The sequence below is a fragment of the Anolis sagrei genome, chromosome 1 (genome assembly GCF_037176765.1).
Source record: "Anolis sagrei isolate rAnoSag1 chromosome 1, rAnoSag1.mat, whole genome shotgun sequence".
In the NCBI taxonomy this organism is placed as follows: Eukaryota; Metazoa; Chordata; class Lepidosauria; order Squamata; family Dactyloidae; genus Anolis; species Anolis sagrei.
Window position 1 is genome coordinate 238,953,985 of NC_090021.1, and position 22,489 is coordinate 238,976,473.

Below are 22,489 nucleotides of genomic sequence, written 5' to 3' on the forward strand. Positions count from 1 at the left end.
CCCAGCATCTTCTGGCTGACATAGCTAAAGCAACTGAAAGCCCCAAACAGCTTAAACCATGCCATAGAAGGGGTGTTAATATTTCAGTTTCCATAACCCATATAGTGAAAAGGCTGGTTCATGTCTGCATGGGGCCTTAGCTTGGAAATTTGACTCAAGATCAAGGAAAGTTGTATGTACAAACCAAATCTTGGAAATTTACTTTTAAAAAATCTCCTAGAAACCATGCTCCAAAAGCAACTATTAAAACATTTAATTACATCAGTTATGGAGAAACAATAGTGATTTGGGTCCAGCACATAGTACCATAATATTGAAAGACCTCTCCTTACATCTTTAGTATTGTATTACATTATTCCTGGCTGGGAATAACTGGTAATACTCAACTCCTCCCTGGTAATGAAAAGCAAAGTGGGTCATCAAGCATGTGCACAATTTAATCTCTAATATTTTGCTTTGTAGGACTGTTTTTCTATGCTCAATATTTCCTGGTATGGAGGAGCAACTGTCAGCAATCAGCACTGGCCTCTGAACAATGTGGACATCAAGTCCCAACCATTCATTATTAGTAATCTGACCCCAAACCCCAGTGCTTTTGGATCAGTCTTAGAAAGATACTTCTTGGGATCTACTGGTAAGACTGCTTTCTTCATGTGATTTTCCAGCATCATGGGCTTTTAATATCTCATATTTAACTTTAAACATTTCCTTTTTCAGACATCTGATTGAGAGTTTCACTGAAGGTTAGCAAACACATGGATATCAAAGCTATTGTTATTGGATATTTATTGTCAAGAGAACAGAGAAGTCTTGGGGGATTTTTCTTGTCTTAGGCACCAAAATAAAACATGTGGGCTTGAGTGCTATTCCTCTTGTGACCAGGAAAAGGGTGTCAATTTGCTATTTCACCTCAGGGAGAAAAAAATTCATGGGCTGACTCTGATACAATCCAACGGAGTAAAAAAGAGGAAGAAAAGAAGCCATTATTTTCTCTGCAAAGGGTGTTCAGCTACCTCACATATGTGCTTCTCTATTACAATCAACCAGGAATAATTTATCATACCTTAATAATGCACACAATGACCGTTCTTCTCCTTCTCCTTCTTTTTGTATTCCTCCTTCTCTATCATCATCATCATCATCATCATCATCATCATCACCAATCTTTTTTTCTATCCTGCCATTCTCCCCATCGGGACACAAGGCAGTTAAGGTACAATAAAATATATTTAAAATTACATTTAAAACTAAATCTCCTCTCCCTCCAATTCCACCCACAACATCTCCAGCAGCATGCCACTCACCCCCCCTCCCAAATACCTGATGGCAAAGAAGTGTCTTCACCTTCCTGCAAACGGCAAATACTTGGAGGGAGCCATCCTGGTCTCCCTTGGAAGGGAGTTCCACAGCCACCAAAAAGGCCCTTTTCCTTTTTTCTCCCCAAACGTGCTAGAGTTCTAACAGGCTTATTAAGAGATACAGTCCTTCAAATAACCCAGACCTAAGCCAAATAGGGCCAACCCTTTGAATTGTGCACAGAAACAAGCTGGCAGTCAGTGCAATTCTTGCAACACGAGGGTTGTCCACTCCCTGTAGCCAGCCCAAGTTAATAATCCTACTGCCACTCTTTGGACTAATGGATGTTTCTGAGGCAGCCCCACATAAAGCGCATTACAGTAGTCCAACTGGGATGTAACCAAGGTGTATACCACTGTGGGCCTCCAGGATAAGTTTGGACCCCAAACTGTGAACCTGCATTTTCAGGGGGAGTGTGACCCCGTCTTACACAGGCTGAATCACAGTTCTGAGTATTATCAAGCCTTCTGATGTGAGAAAACCTTTCTGTTTCCTTTCACTCTGAGGCAAAGCTTACACTTACTTTCATTTTTTAAAAAAATGTTCAAGAAAGGATGAAGGAAGGTGGAGTATGAAGGAGCGTTTCCCACCCTTCCTCTTTCTACCAATGCATAAACACTCAGTGCATGCAATGTTAAATGCAATAGAGCCAGAAAATATTTTTGCACATGAAGATATGTCTGCTTTAATTTGCATGTAATGCAAATGTTAAAATGTGTCATGGACTAGAATAGATAAAATGTCAATTTGATTTCCCTTATGTCTGATCCCCAGCATTAACAGTATATGCTGTTAATGCAAAACATTATTTCAAATAGCATTTGCGATGTCACACATGGAAAAAATATATAATAGATCTCAGCTGCCTGTCAAATTTTGTAGGAGCAGGAAGAACATGTCCCATGGCTCAGAAAATGTATTTCTTTTGGACTGCACCTCCCACAATCCTCTCACTAGCATGTCCAGTATGATGAGAATTCTAACAGTCCAAAATGTAACCTTTTTACATGTTCTGATATGTTCCTTTCCTATAACATCTGTGGATTTACCACACTGTGAATATGATTCATTGCTCAATCAACAGTTTTGGTAAGCAGGGACTGCATCTTTCCATGCTGCACTCAATTTGAAGATGCCATGCAATCCACAAAGATGTTTGTGCCAGTGGAAGCAGGATAAACATGTACGTTCATTGCACCTTTCAAAGCAAAAGAAGGACTAAGGCGAGGAAAAGCAGCTCTTATTTGTTATACCTAAATCAGGAATTATATTGGAAATGTATCTAGCATAGGACTCAGTGAAACTCAGCCATCTGTTTTATCTCTGTCCCACTCCCATCTCTACAGGGGTGACCGTGATTATTGCCTCCGATATTCCTCTCTCTGTCTCCGTAGAGAGGAATAAACAGTTTTGCCTGGAGAGTCCCTTGGGCGCAGACATGGCCTCCCTGCAGTACACTGTGTGTGTCAGTCCAAACATCACTTCTGCCCATCAGAAAGTAGGAAGCCGGCTTTCAGGGCAACAGAGACAGCTGCCAGAGGCCGAACTACTTAGGTAAGAAAGAAATGAAAAGTAAGATCTCATTCAAGCTACCCTCCAGCCTCTGATAGCACGTCTGAGCCTTTGGGGAAACTATATTGTCTGTCTTTACTTGGTAGCAATCTGCATGCCTTCTATTAAGATTAAGACCCTTAGCAGATAGAGGCACTTTAGGCAAGGTGAAAAGATAACCAAATGAGTTTACTGAATCAAGATGAATGAAGGGTTAACTCCACACAGGACTATCATAAGATAACTTAAAACAATACATTACAAAATGAGCTTTTGCTGGTTGCAGTAATCTTTCTGGTAACTTCTTCCTCTGATGCAAAGTGATGGATTACAAGTTGTTGCTTATAAACTGTCTTAATCTTCTTTCCTGTGAAGCTTAGATTAGCCAAAAGCTTCTGTTGTCCTTTAGACTGATGGTATAATACTACTACTATATGCTGCTGGTGTAAAAAATGCCTGTTTTAAAATTGCTTGGTCTGGGATTACCAGACAATGCCCCAAGCCTCTAGTGACTGTAGAAAAAGGGAGGAAACCTGCAAGAGAGGTCTATACAGGGAAATGGAATAGACCAACTAAGACTGGTCTCGGGGGGGGGGGGGATTTTAAACTCTACCCAAAAACTAATTCTGAGGAAGGTAACTACACTATAGGGAAGGCCTAAAAACAGGGGGAACTAAAGCAGAGGAGAGAAAAAAAGTAGAGCGAAGACTTCATGCAACCTTTTATTAAAACTTTTGGAATGTAATTCCTTTACCTTTACCTAATTTAATTTAAATATGCACATGGTGTGTATCAGTCTAGTCTGAGGACTGGGAGCCTCCTTTATCCCAACTTCTAATGTTCCAACTTCTTCTTGTTGCAAAAAAAAAATGCTTTCTACACTTCATGTTTGTGGTTTTAACTGTTTTATAGCATTTTAAATGCTATAAATATTTTGCAAATATGAATAAAATAAGCTCCTCACAGCACCTGCATTATACTGAGGCCTTATCACAGATTATAAGCAGACATGCATAAGAATGACTGAATACTATTTTAATTGCAATTCAAAGTGCTGGTTTTGACCTATAAAGCTCTATACGGTTCTGGCCCAGCTTACTTGTCCAAACGCATCCACCCCATGTCCCATCTCGTAATCTAAGATCATCCGGGGAGGTCCTGCTCTTGCTCCCGTCAATTGCGCAAATGCGTCTGGCGGGGACGAGAGACAAGGCCTTCTCGGCTGTGGCCCCTCGCCTATGGAACACACTCCCAAATGAGGTAAGATCTGCTCCCTCCCTCCTGGTTTTTAGAAAGAAATTAAAATCATGGTTGCAGAAATTAGGAGGATGGTGGTGGTTCCCAGTGCTAATTTTCAGTCCCAAACCCTTGCCTGTAACTTTGCAAAATACTGGGGAGTGGGGAGCATCAGGGAGAGTCATCCAGAGTGGCTAAATTACATCTCTGGAAAGGGTTAAGCACTCTTTCCCGCCACATTATCAGTCCAGTCCAAGTCATCCTCCACAAAGCTACTTTTCCTTCTCAATATTGGCAATCTGTAAATAGTTACACATGTCTTTTGTCATAAACATTCTCATTATAAGGATTCATTAGATTGTGATACCGAACATCTTGCTAAAGGTTCAGATACTACATTCCACTTCGGTAGTAGTATAACATCACTCCTGTGATACTCTTCGAGGAGTGCACATGTTCAACTACTAGTGGTAGCTATAGAAACCTCTGGGCACACGAAGAAACACCAGCTACACAATGATTTATATACTCAGTCAACCACTACTGATAGTGATTAATTGCCTCTTTTAACTTCTGTAAACAAGTTTGTCTGCCACTATGTTTTCTGATTAGCAATAGTGAAAATAATGTACTCACTTTGTGCAGATGAAGCTGAAATTCTGGAGCTGCATATGCTGAAAATAGTGGAAAATCTATCTAGTATATATGCTCCTGGAATTGTGGCAGGGAACTTAACATTTCCAAGCTCTGCTGCTGACCCCGATTACTACTTTAGGGCCCTTCCAGACTGGGCCTATATCCCAGGATCTGATCCCAAGTTTTCTGTTTATCCCAGATTATTTGGACTCATATAATCCAGTTTAATGCAGAAAACCTGGGATCTGGTCTTGGGATATAGGGCCAGTTTGGAAGGGCCCTTAGTCTGCATCATGTGCTTCTACATAGATTTGAACTTGCTTGAAGTAGGTAGCTAAACTCCGCTGATAGAGAGAAGTCTGGGAAATATCAACAGTTGATCTGGCCAAATATGATGATTCCCTCTATACCGGTAGAGTTTGATCACCAACTTAATCGCTGTGGATTTTTTTCACCATATATGAATCCTCAGTTCTACATGATGAATCCAAATTCAGGAACTGAATTCAGTTGGAACTCTTTTTCAAAGGGGAAGCAGGGCCTTTTTAATATTTAATGTCTTTAGACATTCAAATTTAACTTATCTAATTTGGGTTTTGTGGTGTTCTTCTGATGTGGAAAAAAAAAGTGTGTCCCAAATAACTTTGCAGTAAGATCAATGTGTTAACTATCAATACAGGTTGCCTATTTGGAGATATCATGGATCAGCAGATTCGGCTGCCAAAATGGAGCGAGGATTAAGGTCTTTCTCCAATAGGTTGCAAAGGCATCTCGTGGAAGGGCTAATCTTTCTCAGTGAACATTCCACAGCGCTACTTCGTAACCTGGTATGTGGATTTGCAGAGGGCACATGCCAGAGCTATGGGGCAAAGGTTTAATTTGACTCCTGGGTTTCTGAAATGCTTTCAACTTTGGTATTCTACATTAAATTATTGCAATTAAGGATATCCCTTTCAGAATTCTTGGGTTATGGTTTTCTATCTGGGCACTAATTAAATTCCACCCACCCTACTTTCCACATCTCAGACCATTCAACACTGTAGTATTATTGAAGACAAGCCTATGTATAATGCCTCGAATTAGCTATTTAATTACTGCACTAGAACCTCTTTACCTATAAATAAGACCCATACTTAGCATGCTACATTCCATTGTTTTCCAATACTACTTTGTGTGCTATGCTTTTGTATTGAATTCAAATAAAAAGTGTGGAGAACTAGTCAAAGAGATGATATGGCATCTTGTGGAATATCATTGTAATAGTGAGTGTGTAATATTTTTTTAGTTTAGTTTTGGTTCCTAAACAGTGTCAGTCCTGATCTTCGTGACAAAAGGATGGTTTAATGATGCTCTCTCATGTCCCTTTTCACAGGACAACACAGATTTACCTGTTGTAAGAAGAAAAAGATTGCACACGCTCAGACCTGACATGGACTACTCCCTTATAAAATCTCTAAAACTTGCTATAGCTCTGTCCCCTTACGCAAGCATCAACTCTCACCTTTTTCAGAGGTCTCTGCAGGAAGGCAAAGAAGATTTTTGGCTAAGCCATCATTCAGAATTGAGTGGCTACACGGTACAAATCCTAATAACATCTCCTTCACTTGACCAGAAATATCCAGTGGTTCCTGATGTCAGAAGGTATAAGGACTGCTTGGCTTACTCAATGTACTTTAGCCCAGTAGTTCTTAATCTTTGACCCTTCATATGTTTGTCACTTCAGCTCCCAGAACTTCATCCACCATGGCCAAAGTCAGGAGGTTGAAGGAGTCAGGAGGTTGAAACTCAAATCACATTGAGTGTCCATTATTTTAGAAGAGAATTTACGACCAAACTCCATAATTAGATGGCATAGCAGGGAAACAATGCACCATGGGATGGGAAACATCTGGCTTGAGGACTGTGTAAACCAGTGATTTGCAACTTGTGGGTGCCCAGATGTTTAGGCCTTCAACTCCCAGAAATCCTATCAGCAGGTAAACTGGCTGGGATTTCTGGGAGTTGTAGGCCAAAACACCTGCAAACCCACAGGTTTAGAACCACTGGTGAAAACCATTTTCTGGTCTGCAAGCTCCTTCTGCTGTTCACATTGGGCCATGAAAGGAGGAGGGATAAAGTGCTGTTTATAACCTGGGGATCTTTGCTATGGAACTGGACTGTGGCTTGTAGTCTAGGAAGTTGCTGCATGGAACTGAACTATGCTTTGAAGACCTAAAACCTGCTGCACTTGGATTTACTCCTAAATTGACCTGAATAAGACTGACAACCTCATCATGCTGTAGGTATGCGTTTGCACCTGCTTTCAATCCTGTAGCTGTCTCCTGAAGAATTTGAGGGTTTGTATTTTAGAGAGACTAAGGATCTCTCTGGCTGAGAATTTCAAAGGATCCCCCTAAACGACAAACCCTTGAATTCAAAGCCTAGGATTGAAAGCAGGTGCAAATACATTACTTACTCTTTAAAACACTAGTGTGATGAGGTCATGGGCTAAGCTTTGTTGCTTAAATTGGACAAATTGGTAAGAATTACGTCTGATCCTCTTTTGCTTTACCCTTATCCCCATCTATTTTGAGTGGATTGTTTAAAAGGCTTATTCAAAGAGCTCTGGTACTTACCAAATTACAAAACCTAGGATTTCATAGGATGCAGCCATGGCAGTAAAAGTTTCCACTAGGATTGAATGGTGTGAAAGTCACCTGGGTTAGCTTGGAGTCTCCACTGACAATGGGTGTAATCTGCCTTAAGTTCTCTTCAGAATGCTATGATAGGTAGGAATAGAGGGCCCATGCATGCTGATTCCTGACACTTTGTTACTCCTAGAACTACCTCTTCCTGTGCTATTCAGAAATATCATTTACTTTTCCTGAGCAGATAGAGGGTGGCACAGGAGACTGTAAAGGTAATGGAGAAATCAAGGAAGATCATTTTTCTGTTTTCCTAGTGGAAATGCTTCACAGGATCAGAAAACCTTCCACAGATGGAAGAAGTCTTGCTTACTGCAAAAGGTAGAATGTATATCAGGATGAGAATCATGTTACTGGACTGCATTTCCCAGCATTCCTCACCATTCCCTATGCTGACTAAAACTGTTGGGGCAAACATCCATATTCAAGCCACAGAGCACACATTGATAGCCAATGCCATACCCTCTATAGCAGGGGTCCTCAAACTAAGGCCTGGGGGCCGGATGCGGCCCTCCAAGGTCATTTACCCGGCCCTCGCTCAGGGTCAACCTAAGTCTGGAACGACTTGAAAGCACATAACAACAACAACAATCCTATCTCATCAGCTGAAAGCAGGCCCACATTTCCCATTGAAATACTAATAAGTTTATATTTGTTAACATTGTTCCTCATTTTAATTATTGTATTGTTTTTAGGTGTTTATTACACTACAAATAAGATATGTGCAGCATGCACAGGAATTCATGTTTTATTTTTCAAATTATAATCCGGCCCTCCAACAGTTTGAGGGACTGTGACCTGGCCCTCTGCTTAAAACGTTTGTGGACACCTGCTCTATAGGGTAGGCAATATTGTAGTAAAAAAACTAAACAAATATATCAATTTCTACAGGGCAAAAAGGGGACCAAAATACTCAGAAGGCACTACTACATCTAAACTCAGAAGATAAGGAGGGTTGGGCCTGATTAGTAACAGGGAATGACAGTAGTTCTATTTCAAAGGAGGCAGTAGCAAACCATACATGAGTATTCCTTGCCTAGTGAAATTTCTGAAGTTGCCATGGTTTGAAGACTTGACACACACCAGTGCAACAACACAAGTTAGCCCTGTGTAAGATAATATGCACAGCAATTTCCTTTGATGTTGAACCACACTGAAGCCTCAGCTCTGAGTAGATATTTCTAAGAAAATCTTGCAGCTATATTATAAAGTGCTAAACTGATTTCCTGGGTCACCTAATCTAACCATTGATTTGGAGCACAACATTCCTGTTTTATCCTTCTGATATTTACTTTTGCATTGCAGGTGCCACTGCTCACCAGATGGAAGGGGCAGTTTTCTGCTCGTCTAAATGTAACCAACCAGGCAGCAGTACTCTGGTACATGGACCAAGTGAGACTCTTGAAGCAGCAATTGGGAGCAGAGTATGTGGCTTTTGAAGGTGGCGAAGGCAACTTATTTATGGAGCAAGCCATCCTACCTCCCCCAGAACTCAGAGGAGACACATACGCCTACACTTTGGCCTTGATGTCAGCCACGCTGGGAAACACATCAATAAGTGCTGCAACAAGGTGTGTCTGAGGCAAACCCCCCCCCCTCCAAACTATGTTTATTTCTAAGGTAGTATAAGCTTTGCTCTTTCCCTGGCCCTGTCAAAGCTGGGAAAAGAATTCTAAAGTATTTGTTGCATTTAAATAAATTTGTGTATTCAAATCTTTTATCTGTAGAACAAAGCTGCCTTCCGGTTCAACTAGAACTTAAGGACATTGTTGATCTGTTTTCAGGCAAAGAACTGGCTCTGTTATTTTGATCTCTTCTGCTATCCTGTAGCAAGATTGCTTTCCTGCAGTCACTTGGAAGTGGATTGATCACTACTGTTCCATATTGCACACCACGTGACGCTATTTCCCTGTTAATATGCTACTATGACCATTCCCTTATACAAGGTGTATCAAGGCTATACAACTATAGCAGTTAAATTCCACTTTGAGTGTTGTGGATCACATCCTATAAGAAATCATGGGATATGTGTAGTTTAATGATGTACTAATCCTCTACTAGAGAGCCTCATTTCTCTGAATGACAGTTCCGTATGTACTCTCAAAACCGGATCTGGGGATTAAACTAGGGTCATGGAAACAGGGTGGTTAGGGTGCTATCAAATTGATATTGAAGTGTATAGTGCACTGTTATCTAAAGCAGAGTCTCTCAAACTGTACTCCTCCAGATGTTTTGGTCTTCAGCTCCCACAATTCCTAACATCTAGTAAACTGGCTGGGATTTCTAGGAACTAAAGTCCAATACACATGTAGGCACATAGTTTGAGAAACACTACTCTAAAGATATATTAGTCCACTTCTTCTAACTCTACCAGTACAGATCATCTATTAGACAGCAAGTGTTCTCTCGTCCTTTGCTTGTTTTCTCTCTTTGCTTACTCTCTCTGCCAACAGATTCTGCCTACATCAGAAAGCAAGTCCAGATGAGAGATTGTTTATTGCCTTTCTCAGAAAACCAAAAGCAGGCTGGAAAGAATCTGGCAAATATTTATTTCGAGGAATGAAATTTGAGAGAGATAATTGGGACTTGGAACAAAATGTATAAAATGCCATTCTGCAGGATTCCAACCACGTCAATCCAGTTTTGCCTGTTTTTCTGTCTCTGTCCCAGTGGCATTCTGTAGTCACTGAGTATGCTCTATCCTCACTGTGCTACTTTGGAAAATTTTTCCTTTCAGGCTAGTATAGATGCTGCTAAACTGCAGCTAGCATAAACGATGAGGAATATGGGGAGTTGGAGTGCACCAACACCTGCAGAGCTGCACCATGCTCACCCATACTCTTGCATGATTTTTCTTTTGTGCCTTTCTACAAAATTGGCATTCTGATGCCTTTCTCCTTTGGGCAAATTGTAATATTCTGGCTTTGCAAGGACCAAAAGTTAAATCACCGGAGGCTAAGCCACATCTGTGGTTTCTTCTGTCTGATGTTTTTTTTGCTGAGACTACATAGGAGAGATGGTATCTGGGGAGGCAAATTAGTAAGAGCAACATTTTCCTCACTTCTCATCCTAATCCATGTTAAATATATATTTTGCAGTTCAGAATCTCTTTCTTTTTTACATAGTAAGTTTAAATTTGCATCTCCATGTGGAATTAAATAAAAATTAATATGACTCTGTTGGGATAAACAGAGATATCCCTTGCAGGGGGTGTTGTGAGTGTTAGGTGTGGGGGCTAATTCTGAAATAAAAAAGTTAGGAAAATTCAGATATACCATGCCTGTATGTGGTCTTTTCCTATTCAAATTGGGACATACACATATTATTGTTGTCATGGCAGCTTTGAGTTTTGGTGATCTTACAAAGGAGAGACCTCCAAGAGTATTAACAGCCCTACTCAAGTCTTGCAAACCCAGGGCTCACTCTGGCTTCCTTGATTGAGTCAAACCACCTACAATCCAGTTTTCCTTTTTCTTAAAACTTATCTGAATGTAAAAAGGAAAGTGATCCTGGGCTGCACATAAGGATTAGAATCTTGTTGGACTATTATATACCTATTGGTATACTTTTGCCCTTTTCTAAGGTTGCAAAGTCATGATGAAGGAAGACAGGCAAAATCTGTCATGTTTGAGCAATCTGTTTCTCTAATGTTTTATTTCTTTCACAGCTGTTGTATTCATGGCTTTTCCCCTATTGCTGTGATTGCCCACAGTAATTACACCAATTAATGCACCAATATGTTTCCTGCAGCCCCCTTGGTGACGCAGCAGGTGAACTGAGCTGCTGAACTTGCTGACCGAAAGGATCGCAGTTCAAATTTTGGGAGTGGGGTGAGCTTCTGCTGTTAGCCCCAGCTTCTGTTAACCTAGCAGTTCAAAAACATGCAAATGTGAGTAGATCAACAGGTACCGCTTCTGCAGGAAGGTAACAGCACTCCATGCAGTCATGCTGGCCACATGACTTTGGAGGTGTTTATGGACAACTCCGGTGCTTTGGCTAAGAAATGGAGATGAGCACCACCCCCCAGAATCAGACATGACTAAACTTAATGCCAGGGGAAACCTTTACCTTTATGTTTCCTGCTGGTTAGATTAGGTAATTAACACAGTGTGTACTGTCTGTGCTTTTTTTATAGAGAGGTTCCTGCAAGCTGCGTTTTCCCGGAGCAGGTGGAGTATAAATAATAATGGGAAAATGTTGTCCATGCTTTATTTTTGCTGTCCCTGTCATTGCTATTAACATCCTAAAGAGTATTTGAGGTTTAATCAACATAGGAATGTTTCATATCATCATTCCTGTGCACAAAACTATATACAGTAGGCCATAGAAGTGTGGTTGGCTTCCCCATGGCAATGTCTATACAGAATGTTTTGCAGATTGTATGTAATGCAGGACCCCATGCCTTCCAGACTGGGTATGGTCCACTTATGGTCATGTTTGATCTCCTTTTAGGGCCAGCCATCTACCACTTTTTCACCAAATGAACCCACGTCAATCTGACTGGAGCTATGCTGGTTTAAAAGGGATCATTCCATCTGTACTTCACTATAGTCTTCTTGGTTACAACTTTTTTATTCCAGATCCAATAGGTAAGACTCATTGAGGGAAGGAATTGTAGCAAGCAGAAAGGTCTCAGGTTCAATCTCTGTGCCGGGAGTTTCCTGACTTTAGTTTTGAAAGCAACTGGCAGGCAGTGATGGCACTGAATTGAATCTATGGCAGGCAATGTGGCAGCCTTGGGGTGATATTCTTTTTGCAGCACACCACGCTCCTCCTGTCGCTGCTACCCAAATTCTCATGTGCTGCTGAATAGTTACAGTGCCAAAATAGTTCCTGTGTCATAAGAAGCCTGCTGTCCAAGGGAGTATGCATCTTATTTCAAAGTACCTATAACAGGATTTTCTTGGCAAGATTTGTTAAGAGGGGTTTGGAATTGCTTTCCTCTGAGGCTTCGGGTGCATCAAGACAGCACCTAAAGTGTGTGCCCTCTCGCATTTGGGTGTCCAGATGATATCTCAGGGGAAAATGTATTGTTTTGGCACAAAGCAGGAAAACCCTGCTTTGTGCCAAGTTAATTTGACACTAGAAAGACCAAGGTCTTCCTGAAAGACCTGGGCCAAATCCAGTATGGCTGCTGTCTGAACAGTCCCCTCTGAAGTTCTGCAACTTCTGAGGAAGCCATCCATATAACCCTCTCATGTTTTTTAAACCCAGGTGAGCACGGACTTTACCATTTTCTGGAACCACCCTTTGAGAGTATAACTTATCCATAGGGCCCACTGACTCAGCGAGGATGCTAATCCTGGTCTCTAGAGCCATAGGCCAATGTTCAAACCACTACAATATGCTGGCTCTTTTAGATACACATAACATACCAAACACTCATCATCAAAAAGTCCCCTCCTCTTTATGTGACCTAGGGTCAGGATTTGTTTTTAGATTTGCTGCTGATGCAAGTTAGGATCCTTCCTAGAGGTGCTTCCATATGGACAGCTGCCCATTTTAACACCACTATGTCTCTCCCTTCTTAAAAGATTTTCTGTGAACAGCAAAAGGTTGAAAAACCTGTAAGAACACCATGGGAAACGGCAAAAAGCATTTTGGAGAATACACAGAGGCCCCTTCTACACTGCCATATAATCCTGATTATCAAATCAGATAATCCAGATTATCTGATTTGAACTGGCAATGTAGAGTAATATAATCCATTTCAAACCAGATAATCTGGATTTTATACAGAAGAGTAGATTAAGCCTAAGGCCCCTTCTAGGCTGCCCTATATCCGAGGATCTAATCCCAGATTATGCACTTTAAACTGGATTTTATGAGTCTCCACTGCCAGATAATCTGGGATAAGAAGATAATCTGGGATCAGATCTTGGGGTGTAGGGCTAGTATGGAAGAAGCCTAAAACAGCTATGTTGGTAATCTAAAGGGTTTTCCTGTTCCTATGACCCTCGGTATTATCATTTCTGTGAATACCTTTCCGTGCAGAGTTTTAAGAAAGCAATGAAGAAGCATAAATCTCCAATGGCAAGCAAGTGTGTAATGATGAGAAGATCTGGGACAAAATAATGTGCCCCCCCCCCCCCCCCGTATATTTCAGAATAACAGCATTGAGCCAGCAGAACTTGACAGCAAATCTTTGACTTGCTTTGTTATCCTATGTTGTAAGGAGGGAGCTACTTTGCTATTTCTTGTTCTCACAATGAGCTGTCACTTGGGAGAAAACATGAGGTTGTTCTTGATGCCCGAGGCAAGATTTTTAATAAGGTTTCCCCTTAACAATCAACTTATCCTCTGCTAGCTTGCATCTAATATTTCATGAAGAAATCTGTCTGCCTTTATTTACAGTATGTGTTCCTTAGAAACTAGCTAATAATACCTGGTTTCTTTTTTCAATGCCATTTCTATAGTTTATGTCCGCATTACCCGCAGCCCTTTTAAAGATCTATCAGGTTAGATAAAGTGGTGTCATGGCACATTATATGTCAGGTTTTTTTTTTGGATTAGGATTCGAAAGTGGCTGAATAGGGCTGCTTGCTCATGAGCACTTTTGAAGACTGAAATGTACACTGCTCTTACTTTGGAGCCGAGACTCAGGCTATATTCAGCCCCTGAGACTGAAGGGTTACTCTTAATGGTCCAGCTGACAGTAACATTTTTCCTTGAAGTCTTCATCAGCATCTAGTGTTGGTACATAGACACATGATAGTTGCCTGTTGGTTTTTTTTGGCAAGGTTAATTCAGAGGGTTGAGAGTTGTTCATTAATGCTGATGGGTGCTTCGGACAGGTGCTTCACCAAGTCATTTCTGATAGCAAAGCCAACTCCGTGCATTCTTCTTCGGTCTTCTTCAGGCAGTCCCTTCCAGAAGAAGGGGTGGCCTCCTTTTTCTTCCTTCAGCTGTCCCTCTCCTGCTCTCTGGGTCTCCTGAAGTGCTGCTATGTCGATGTTAAAGCATCCCAGCTCCATTGCAGTAATAGCAGTCCTGCATTTGGGCGTTCACTGTCTGAGTTGTCCGACAGTGTCCGTATGTGCTGTGTCCCAACACTTATGAGAGCAGAATGGGTTCTGGAGAAAGGAAAGGCATCAACTTCACACAGTCAATGATAGGTTAAAAAATAACCATACCATTATTAATTACTATTACAACATTTTGGTGCAGCAAAAGGGTTCAGCCATTGAGGAAATGTCCTTCCTTCCACCACCAAGTGCACATTTCTGAGGAACTAATGGTGTGGAATCCAATGTAAACTGGACAGAAAGTATGGGGTTTTCCTGCTCTCTTGGCACATGACTGTCCATATCTGCCCCCTCAAAATTTTACGTGGGAGGTACACACAACCTTTGAAAGAGCTGGTAATCCTAACTTGGCAGGTCTGCTTGGAATTATGTATATTGGACAGACCAGAGAGAGGACCTTTTGTTTCAGGTTTGCCTCATTCAATTTCCATTTCAGCTGACTTGCCCAATTTCCATTTCAGCTGACTTGCCCAAGAGGGGAGAGGGCCATGTTGGAGACCGAGAGCCCTTCCACATCACCATATAACCCATAATATCAAGGCAGAAAATACCACAATATCTGCTTTGAATTGGGTTCGCTGAGTGCACACTGCCATACATTCCACTTCAAATCAGATAATGTGGGGTTTCATTCAGCTGTGTGGAAGGAGCCTGAGCTGGCAACTGCTTCTTCCCTGTAGTATTCAGAGTTCCAAGGGATCCAGTCTCTTAGATAGTTCCATTAAAATTTGGGTGTGGGATGGTAGGAATTCCAGTTCAACCAGATTTGTAGGTTGCCATCTCTTTCATGTTACAAAGTCTTAGTTTCTTTTGTCAGCCTAGCCCAGTGGTTCCTTAAATGAGAGAATCCAGGTTAAAACTGGATAATTATTTCCCTCCTTTTTCTTTTCTACTTCATATTCAGTTTTCTGTATTCATTGTATAGGTGGAACTCTTGCAAGTGAAATTCAGATTGATGAAGAACTATATATTAGATGGCTGCAAATTGTGACTTTCCTTCCCGTGATGTCTTTCAGTACTCCACCATGGGTCTGCTGTGATGCCTGGGTAGGTGTATCTTCATGCCTCAATTTTGCATGTAAGTTCGGAGGGAACCAAATGAATATGTTTAATGCTATGGAGCCCCCAGTGGCACAGTGGATTAAACTGCTGAGCTACTGAACTTGCTGACCGAAAGGTCGTTGGTTCAAATCTGGGGAGTGAGCCGAGCTCTGACTTTTAGCCCCAGCTTCTGCCAACCTAGCAGTTCAAAAATATGAAAATGTGAGTAGATCAATAGGTACCACTCCAGAGGTAAGGTAACAGCACTCCATGTAGTCATGCCACCCATATGACCTTGGAGATGTCTACGGACAACGCTGGCTCTTCGGCTTAGAAACGGAGATGAGCACCACCCCCAGAGTCGGACATGACTAGACTTAGTATCAGGAGAAAACCTTTACCTTTACCTATAATCATTATTATATTTTAACATTCATGTTTAAAATACAATTGCTTAATTGTGTGTTTTTTTAAGTTTTTGTATTATTCATCATTTACACTGTTATATTATTCTAACTCAAATTGTGAGCTATCTTGGATCTTATTTTGGGGAATGATGGAATAACTAATTAATACATTATATTCTGGTTAAGTTCCCCTTATTTGGGATGGTTGGGAATTGTAGGCTGGGTGGGATGGGGGTGGGGTATTTTTATTTTTTATTTTGGAAAACTAGTATTTGCATTAACATATATAATGAAGATGGGACCCAAGCTGAAATATGAAATCCATGTACGTTTCATATACATGATATACATATAGCCAGAAGGTAATTTTATACACAATATTAATAATGTCGTGCATGAAACAAAGGTTATGTACATTGAATCATTGGGGGGGGGGGGGGGGAGTATAGCTATCTCAGCTACCCATGTGAACAATTTCAGATTTTGGAGTATCTCAGATTTCAGGTTTCCAAATAAGTTATGCTCAACCTGTGTACATGTTTGTTTATTTTTGTTTTGAGATTTATTTTACTGTTTTGTATTGATTACTTTGTTACTACCTTCGTTTTATTGATGTACTGCAGGCTTGGCCTCATGTAAGCCGCACCGAGTCCCTTGGGGAGATGGTAGCGGGGTACAAATAAAGTTTTATTATTATTTGTGTGTGTGTGTGTGTGTGTTCTTGTTGGTGGTCCACACACTTGTTGCTCTTCTTTGCTTTGTCTCTTCTTTTTAAAAAGCAACAGGAAACCTTTACTTAAAAAGCACTGAACATCTTAAGACAACAACAACTCTGGCAGCATAAGTCTGTTTGGCATTATGGACCAGTTGGTGATTCAGCTTTCCATTTTAGCTTCTCTTCCTGCCTGTGTTTTATTAGATTACAGCTCTGTGGGCAGAGTCTTGTTGTTATTTGACTGCTGTGATACGCCTGCTACAAAGGCAATGAAACAATGATCATGATGATTAAGATGATAAAAACAGCACTGAGACTGGAAAGAGAGGATTTTCATCCCTGGTTAATGATGAGAGATCTCAGTAACTTGTAATCAAGATGCCATGGAGTTCATGATTTCTTGGGTATTGGAGAGTCACTGCAACAGCTTCAGTAGAATACCTATTGTGTCTATTAGTCAAATGTCAGGATTTATTTTCTGTGCATCTCTCTTCTCCTTTTGGCAGGTTTTACGTCAGGCTAAAAATAACTGTTTGCCAATTATGTTTCCGCTTTATCCAAATAATATATTAATGTCCCATCTTTCAGGTTCTGAATCTCACCAAGCACTATATTCAAAGACACCAGAATTTTGTGGTACCTCTCATTGAAAAGTACAGCAAGCAATGGCTCTCCATGGGATATCCTATTTTCCGAGCTCTGTGGTGGCTGAGTCCCACAGATCCCATCACTTTTACCATTGATGATGAATTCCTCATAGGAGATGAGGTAAAAAATAATCTGTACTAACATTTTTTTAGGTTGAGGCTGAACATTTATGGTGTTCAGAATTACATTGGTACATTGGGATTCTTATCACACTGCAAACTCGTAGAACTATATTCCACCCTAATTGCAATGGTAGCATTCTGAGGAACACTGAGATTTTCAGTTTTGGGGAGGCATTTAGAATTATTAGTCAGAAAACTCTTGGGTTTCACTAAACTTCAACTCTGAAATTCCACGTTGCCATGGCAGTAAAAGTGGAGTGTAACAGTGTGCTGCAGCGGTGTCAGACTCATTTTCATGGGGAGCCACATCAGTCTTATGGTTGCCTTCAAAGTGCCATTTGTAATTGTAAGACTGTCATAATACAACTAGGTTGCCCTGGCATTGAAAGCCTCATGGGCCACATAAAATGATGTGGTGGGTGAGATTTATCCACAGGTCTTGAGTTTAACACACATGGTGTGATGTGATAAGCACCTTGAAGTGCCAGCTCTTTCTGTAGATCTGAACAATTTTTATACAGTTCTGAAAAGACAAACTGAATAGAGTACATGAATGGAACATTGCCTGGAGGAATTCATAAACTACAGCACAAGAAAGTGCTAGCAAATGTTTAAATAGAAAGAACTTTGTTGGGGAAGAATCCATGGTTTCTTCAAACGAAAGCATATTGTCTCACCAATCTTTTGGAAGTGGACACTTTCAAAATTTAGAAGGAATTAATTACCAAAAATGACCAAGATCCTACCTCACACTGGCAGATCATAAGTGCCCACCCATCAGACATCACTATGTGTGTCCCCTTCCCCACAGGCCTGACCTGACTGTTTTCTAGGTGGGCTCCCACCCTCACAGCCATGCAGTGGCCAGGGGAAGAGGAGGGACAGCTAGTAGGCAACTGACTCCATTCCTGGAGAGCCATCTGGCTTCAGAGGATCACTGGGAGGTCAGGAGGATGCCTTTTTCAGAACAGGCTGGATACCTGAATTCCCCTTGTCCTCCCCTAAACCTCCCTTGGTCACTGAACCAACATGAGGAGGCCCACCTAGCTGCAAAATAAATAGGCACCTCATGGAGAGAGCTGCAGTAGATGGAGATGCTGAATTCCTCCATTCACCCACAACCAAAACAGATGTAGCTATGTGTCACTAACATGTTGTCAGTGAATCAGTCTATTTTATATTTTCTATATTGCCCAGCATGATGTTAGTGACCTACAATTACATAAATCCACTTTATGCTGCTGTACTACTCCTTGAGGGGTTGCTGCTGAAGAAGAAAGAGAATACCAACCTTCACACCTCTCCCAAGCCTCCCAGGACTCACTATTCATTGTCATTATGGGGTGGGGGGGGGGGTGTTGAGAGCTGGGGAGAATCAGAGAAGCATCTGGTTGTTTCCATAGCCAGATACAGACCATTGACATGATCTGCAGGAACACACATAGTGTGGTGTGATAAGCACTTTGAAGTGCCAGCTTTTTCTGTAGATCTGAACAATTTCTATACAGTTTTGAAAAGACAAATTAAATACAGTATATGTATGGAACATTGCTTGGAGGAATTCATAAACTACAGCACAAGAAAGTGTTAGCAAGTATTTGAACAGAAAGAACTTTGTTGGGGAAGAATCCATGGTTTCTGCAAATGAAAGTATATTGCCTCACCAATCTTTTGGAAGTGGACACTTCCAGAATTTGGAAGGAATTAATTGTTGAGTGGTTGCTGCTGAAGGAGGATCCCAATGTATCTTGGCAACATATGCCCTTCTTATGGGGGCATAGCCAGATACATCTTCAATTTTTTGCTCTCCACCAGCAACAAAATGGTGAGTTAAGGAAACTGTAGCAATGTTCTTCAGATGGAGCTCTAACACTATGTTCAACCATGATGGGGATTTGGCCAATTAATGTGTAATTACATTATTGTTGTAACTTAATAATAAGCTTTATTTGTACCTTGCCCCCTCTCTCTGAAGGAACTCGGGGTGGCTTCATTCTTTGAATGCATAATGTAACCTTCCACTAATACATTGAGGAAAAATATCTCATCCTTTAATCATTGCTTTGGTATAGATCTCATGTTATTTTGGGGTTCCTATGAGGCAAATAGTGCGCTTTGTACCCCAGGGCCATTGTCTGCATTCAGATCTTAAAAGCAACTATTTGATTATTTTGGGATAAGTGTTTAAGCCAACACTTATTTCATTCTCACATCCGTAAATGAAAAATTTCAACTATAAACTCATATTTGGGTTTATGAGTTTTTATATGTTTTTTAATCTATTTATTTTTTGCACTTGAGGACTTTTAAGGAAAATTTACAATGTGAGTTTTGACATAGAAAATTTGTTTATACAAAGCACATATCCAAAATACTAATGGGTTTTTTTGTGTAAAAATCTTTTGCAAAAAAGTTCTAAAATACAAAAAATGCTAACTTTTAAACATTATGTCAGCAAAAAGTATCAGGGCACCATTCCAATGAAAGACAAAAAAGTTTTGGAGTATTTTATATCTCTGAAAAGTTATATGTTAAAAACTGAAACTACAATGTTAAGTAATAAATATTGTGTTAGAGATAGGAATGAGATTTTTTTTTGCAGTTTTAGTTTTTCCCCTATTTTAATTTTTCAAAATCTCAAATTCATTCTACTCTTGGATTGTATTTTAATTTCCAGACAATAGACTAGAAAGTGAAGGTTTGGAATATTTTCATTGGCACATTCTCTCTAATAATTACATAAATAAAGAAATTTGGTTCAGCAAAGGTGTTCAGCTATTGAGAAAACGGCCTGCCCCTCACCACCAAGTGCACATTACTGGGGAACTCTATTGGACTGGAATTTTGTGGAATCCAACAGAAACTGGACAGAAAGTTTGCTGCTGAAAAAAAAAGTCTTTTAAAATCAAATTGTGGAAGGCCAGACAAATTGCATCAACAGCTGGAGCTGGCCTGCCATCTGTTGGTTGGCCATCATGACGTGAGAACTTAGGGCTGGGTTCCTCACAGGAATGTGACTGGGATGATGATAAACACTTAGGATGATGTGATTGATTGTCCATTATAACTTATAATAATAACTTATATCTTATATCCCACCACCATTTCCCCGAAGGGACACGGGATGGTTTACAGACGGCACAAAGTGCCTAAAAACAAACATAAATATGAACACAATGTAAAATACAATAAAATAAAACACATGCACATATAAAAACATAAATTCAGACTTAATCAAGCTGCGATCCTCTAACCGTGGCAGTAAATTACTGGCACCATGGCTGGCCTGTAAACATTGGAATGAAATAAGTGCCAGCTGCAGTAATGGAGAAAGGACATGGGATAAAGGACATGGGAGAAAGGACAAGTGTGTCTACTACATAGGACAACTAGGAGCTAAATATTCTCAAATGCTTGATTGAAGAGCCACGTCACAAATATCACTACAAGCTTTCCATATAACATTATCAAATACATATTCAAATCTAATTTTAGAGAGCATTTCCAAAGGTCCATCACAACTTGACACAGAGATGTCACAAAATCATGTCTGGTGTTGAGAGTTTTCCAAAATACCAGCACAACACAGTCTTTTTCTGAAAGCAACATTATCTCATTGTCTTTGGCCTGTAAAATTACTTTTTTGGACCACAACTCTCACATTGTATGAGTTGTAGTCCAAAGGAAAGTACGTTTGTTGGTATGTTTAATTTGTATCCTGCCATTTTTCCAATATAGGACACAAGGAGCCTTGCATCATTAATTAAAATGCATCTTTAAAAAACTAACAAGAAAAAGATTTAAATAATTACATAATAATAATAGTAGTAGTAGTAGTAGTAGCAGCAGCAGCAGCAGCAGCAGCAGCAGCAGTAGTACAGTATTCTAAAGCAACATAGAATCATGTAAACAAATACCAGTGATAAGGAAAGTATAGCACAGATGTCCCATTAAAAGATCTTACTGCTTAGCAAGTGAAATACCATGGACAGTTTAAAAGACAAAAAAATGGATCCTTGAAACAAAAATCTGAACTCTACTTAGAAGCCAAGATGTCTAAACAAGGCCAACATAATTTGTCATATCATGAGAGGAGATGTCACACTAACAACAATGCTTGGTAAAGTGGAGGGCAGTAGGAAAAGAGGAATATTTCATTCCAGATGGATAGATTCAGTCAGAGAAGCCGCAGCTGCCCCAAGTCTGCAAGACCTGAGCTGAGCTGTTAAATGTATTGTCGAAGGCTTTCATGGCCGGAATCACTGGGTTGTTGTAGGTTTTTCGGGCTATATGGCCATGTTCTAGGACCTCACAACCTCTAAGGATGCCTGCCATAAATGCAGGCAAAACGTCAGGAGAAAATGCTTCTAGAACATGGCCATACAGCCAGAAAAACTCACAATAACTCTGAGCTGTTAAAGTTAGGGAGATTTAGAGACCTTTCCTTCATATGGTCACCATAAATTGAAGTCCATTTTAAAGCAGTTAACAACAACAACCACATGCCATCTGCAATGGAAGAAGTCCAGGGAGGAGGTCATCCTTGTCTCCTTTGAGAGAGATTTCTACAACCTGAAAAAAGCCACCAAGAATGTTTCCATGTTTTTGAAAGATCTCCTCCCCAAAGACAGTTCCACCTTGACAATGCATTAGAGGTATATATTACAAGAGGCTTTGAAAAATTTCCTTCTCAAGACATCTTCTTTCCAGCTACTTTATAACATTTATTATCCTCAGCTACAATAACTGCACCGCTGTCAGGGTGTTCACTGAAGTGATTGTGAGTTATGTGACATGTTCCACAGTTTCCAAATAGCCCAGAAACACTTGTATTTTATCAGCAAGCTGTATAATGCTTTAGTGAAACAAGCTATTGCCTGCAGAAACAATGCGAAGTATGGAGCTTTTTATTTAGTGACTTTCTAGATTTCACTTTGAATTCTCATAGTGCTACAAATCTCTTCCTCCTTTCCTCCTCCAAATTCATACTTCCTAGTGCAATCCTTTGAGACCATCTATCACACATCTCAGGGCCCTCTTGGTGGTGCAGCGGGTTAACCCACTGAGC

General features: G+C 40.5%; 1 protein-coding gene across 2 annotated transcripts in view; it reads left to right on the top strand.

Annotated features, from left to right (window-relative positions):
- Positions 1-22,489, top strand: part of LOC132771654 (SITS-binding protein-like) — a 35,546-nt gene that overhangs the window by 7,305 nt on the left and 5,752 nt on the right. Inside the window, exons 2-9 of one of the 2 annotated variants that reach the window (XM_060769928.2) lie at positions 463-634; positions 2,751-2,910; positions 5,459-5,606; positions 6,152-6,355; positions 8,769-9,034; positions 11,916-12,052; positions 15,414-15,535; positions 17,240-17,419. In XM_060769928.2, coding sequence (XP_060625911.2) covers positions 463-634; positions 2,751-2,910; positions 5,459-5,606; positions 6,152-6,355; positions 8,769-9,034; positions 11,916-12,052; positions 15,414-15,535; positions 17,240-17,419 — 1,389 coding nt within the window. Of the gene's footprint in view, positions 1-462; positions 635-2,702; positions 2,911-5,458; positions 5,607-6,151; positions 6,356-8,768; positions 9,035-11,915; positions 12,053-15,413; positions 15,536-17,239; positions 17,420-22,489 lie in introns of both variants that reach the window. The other variant, XM_060769918.2, reaches the window with a different exon arrangement.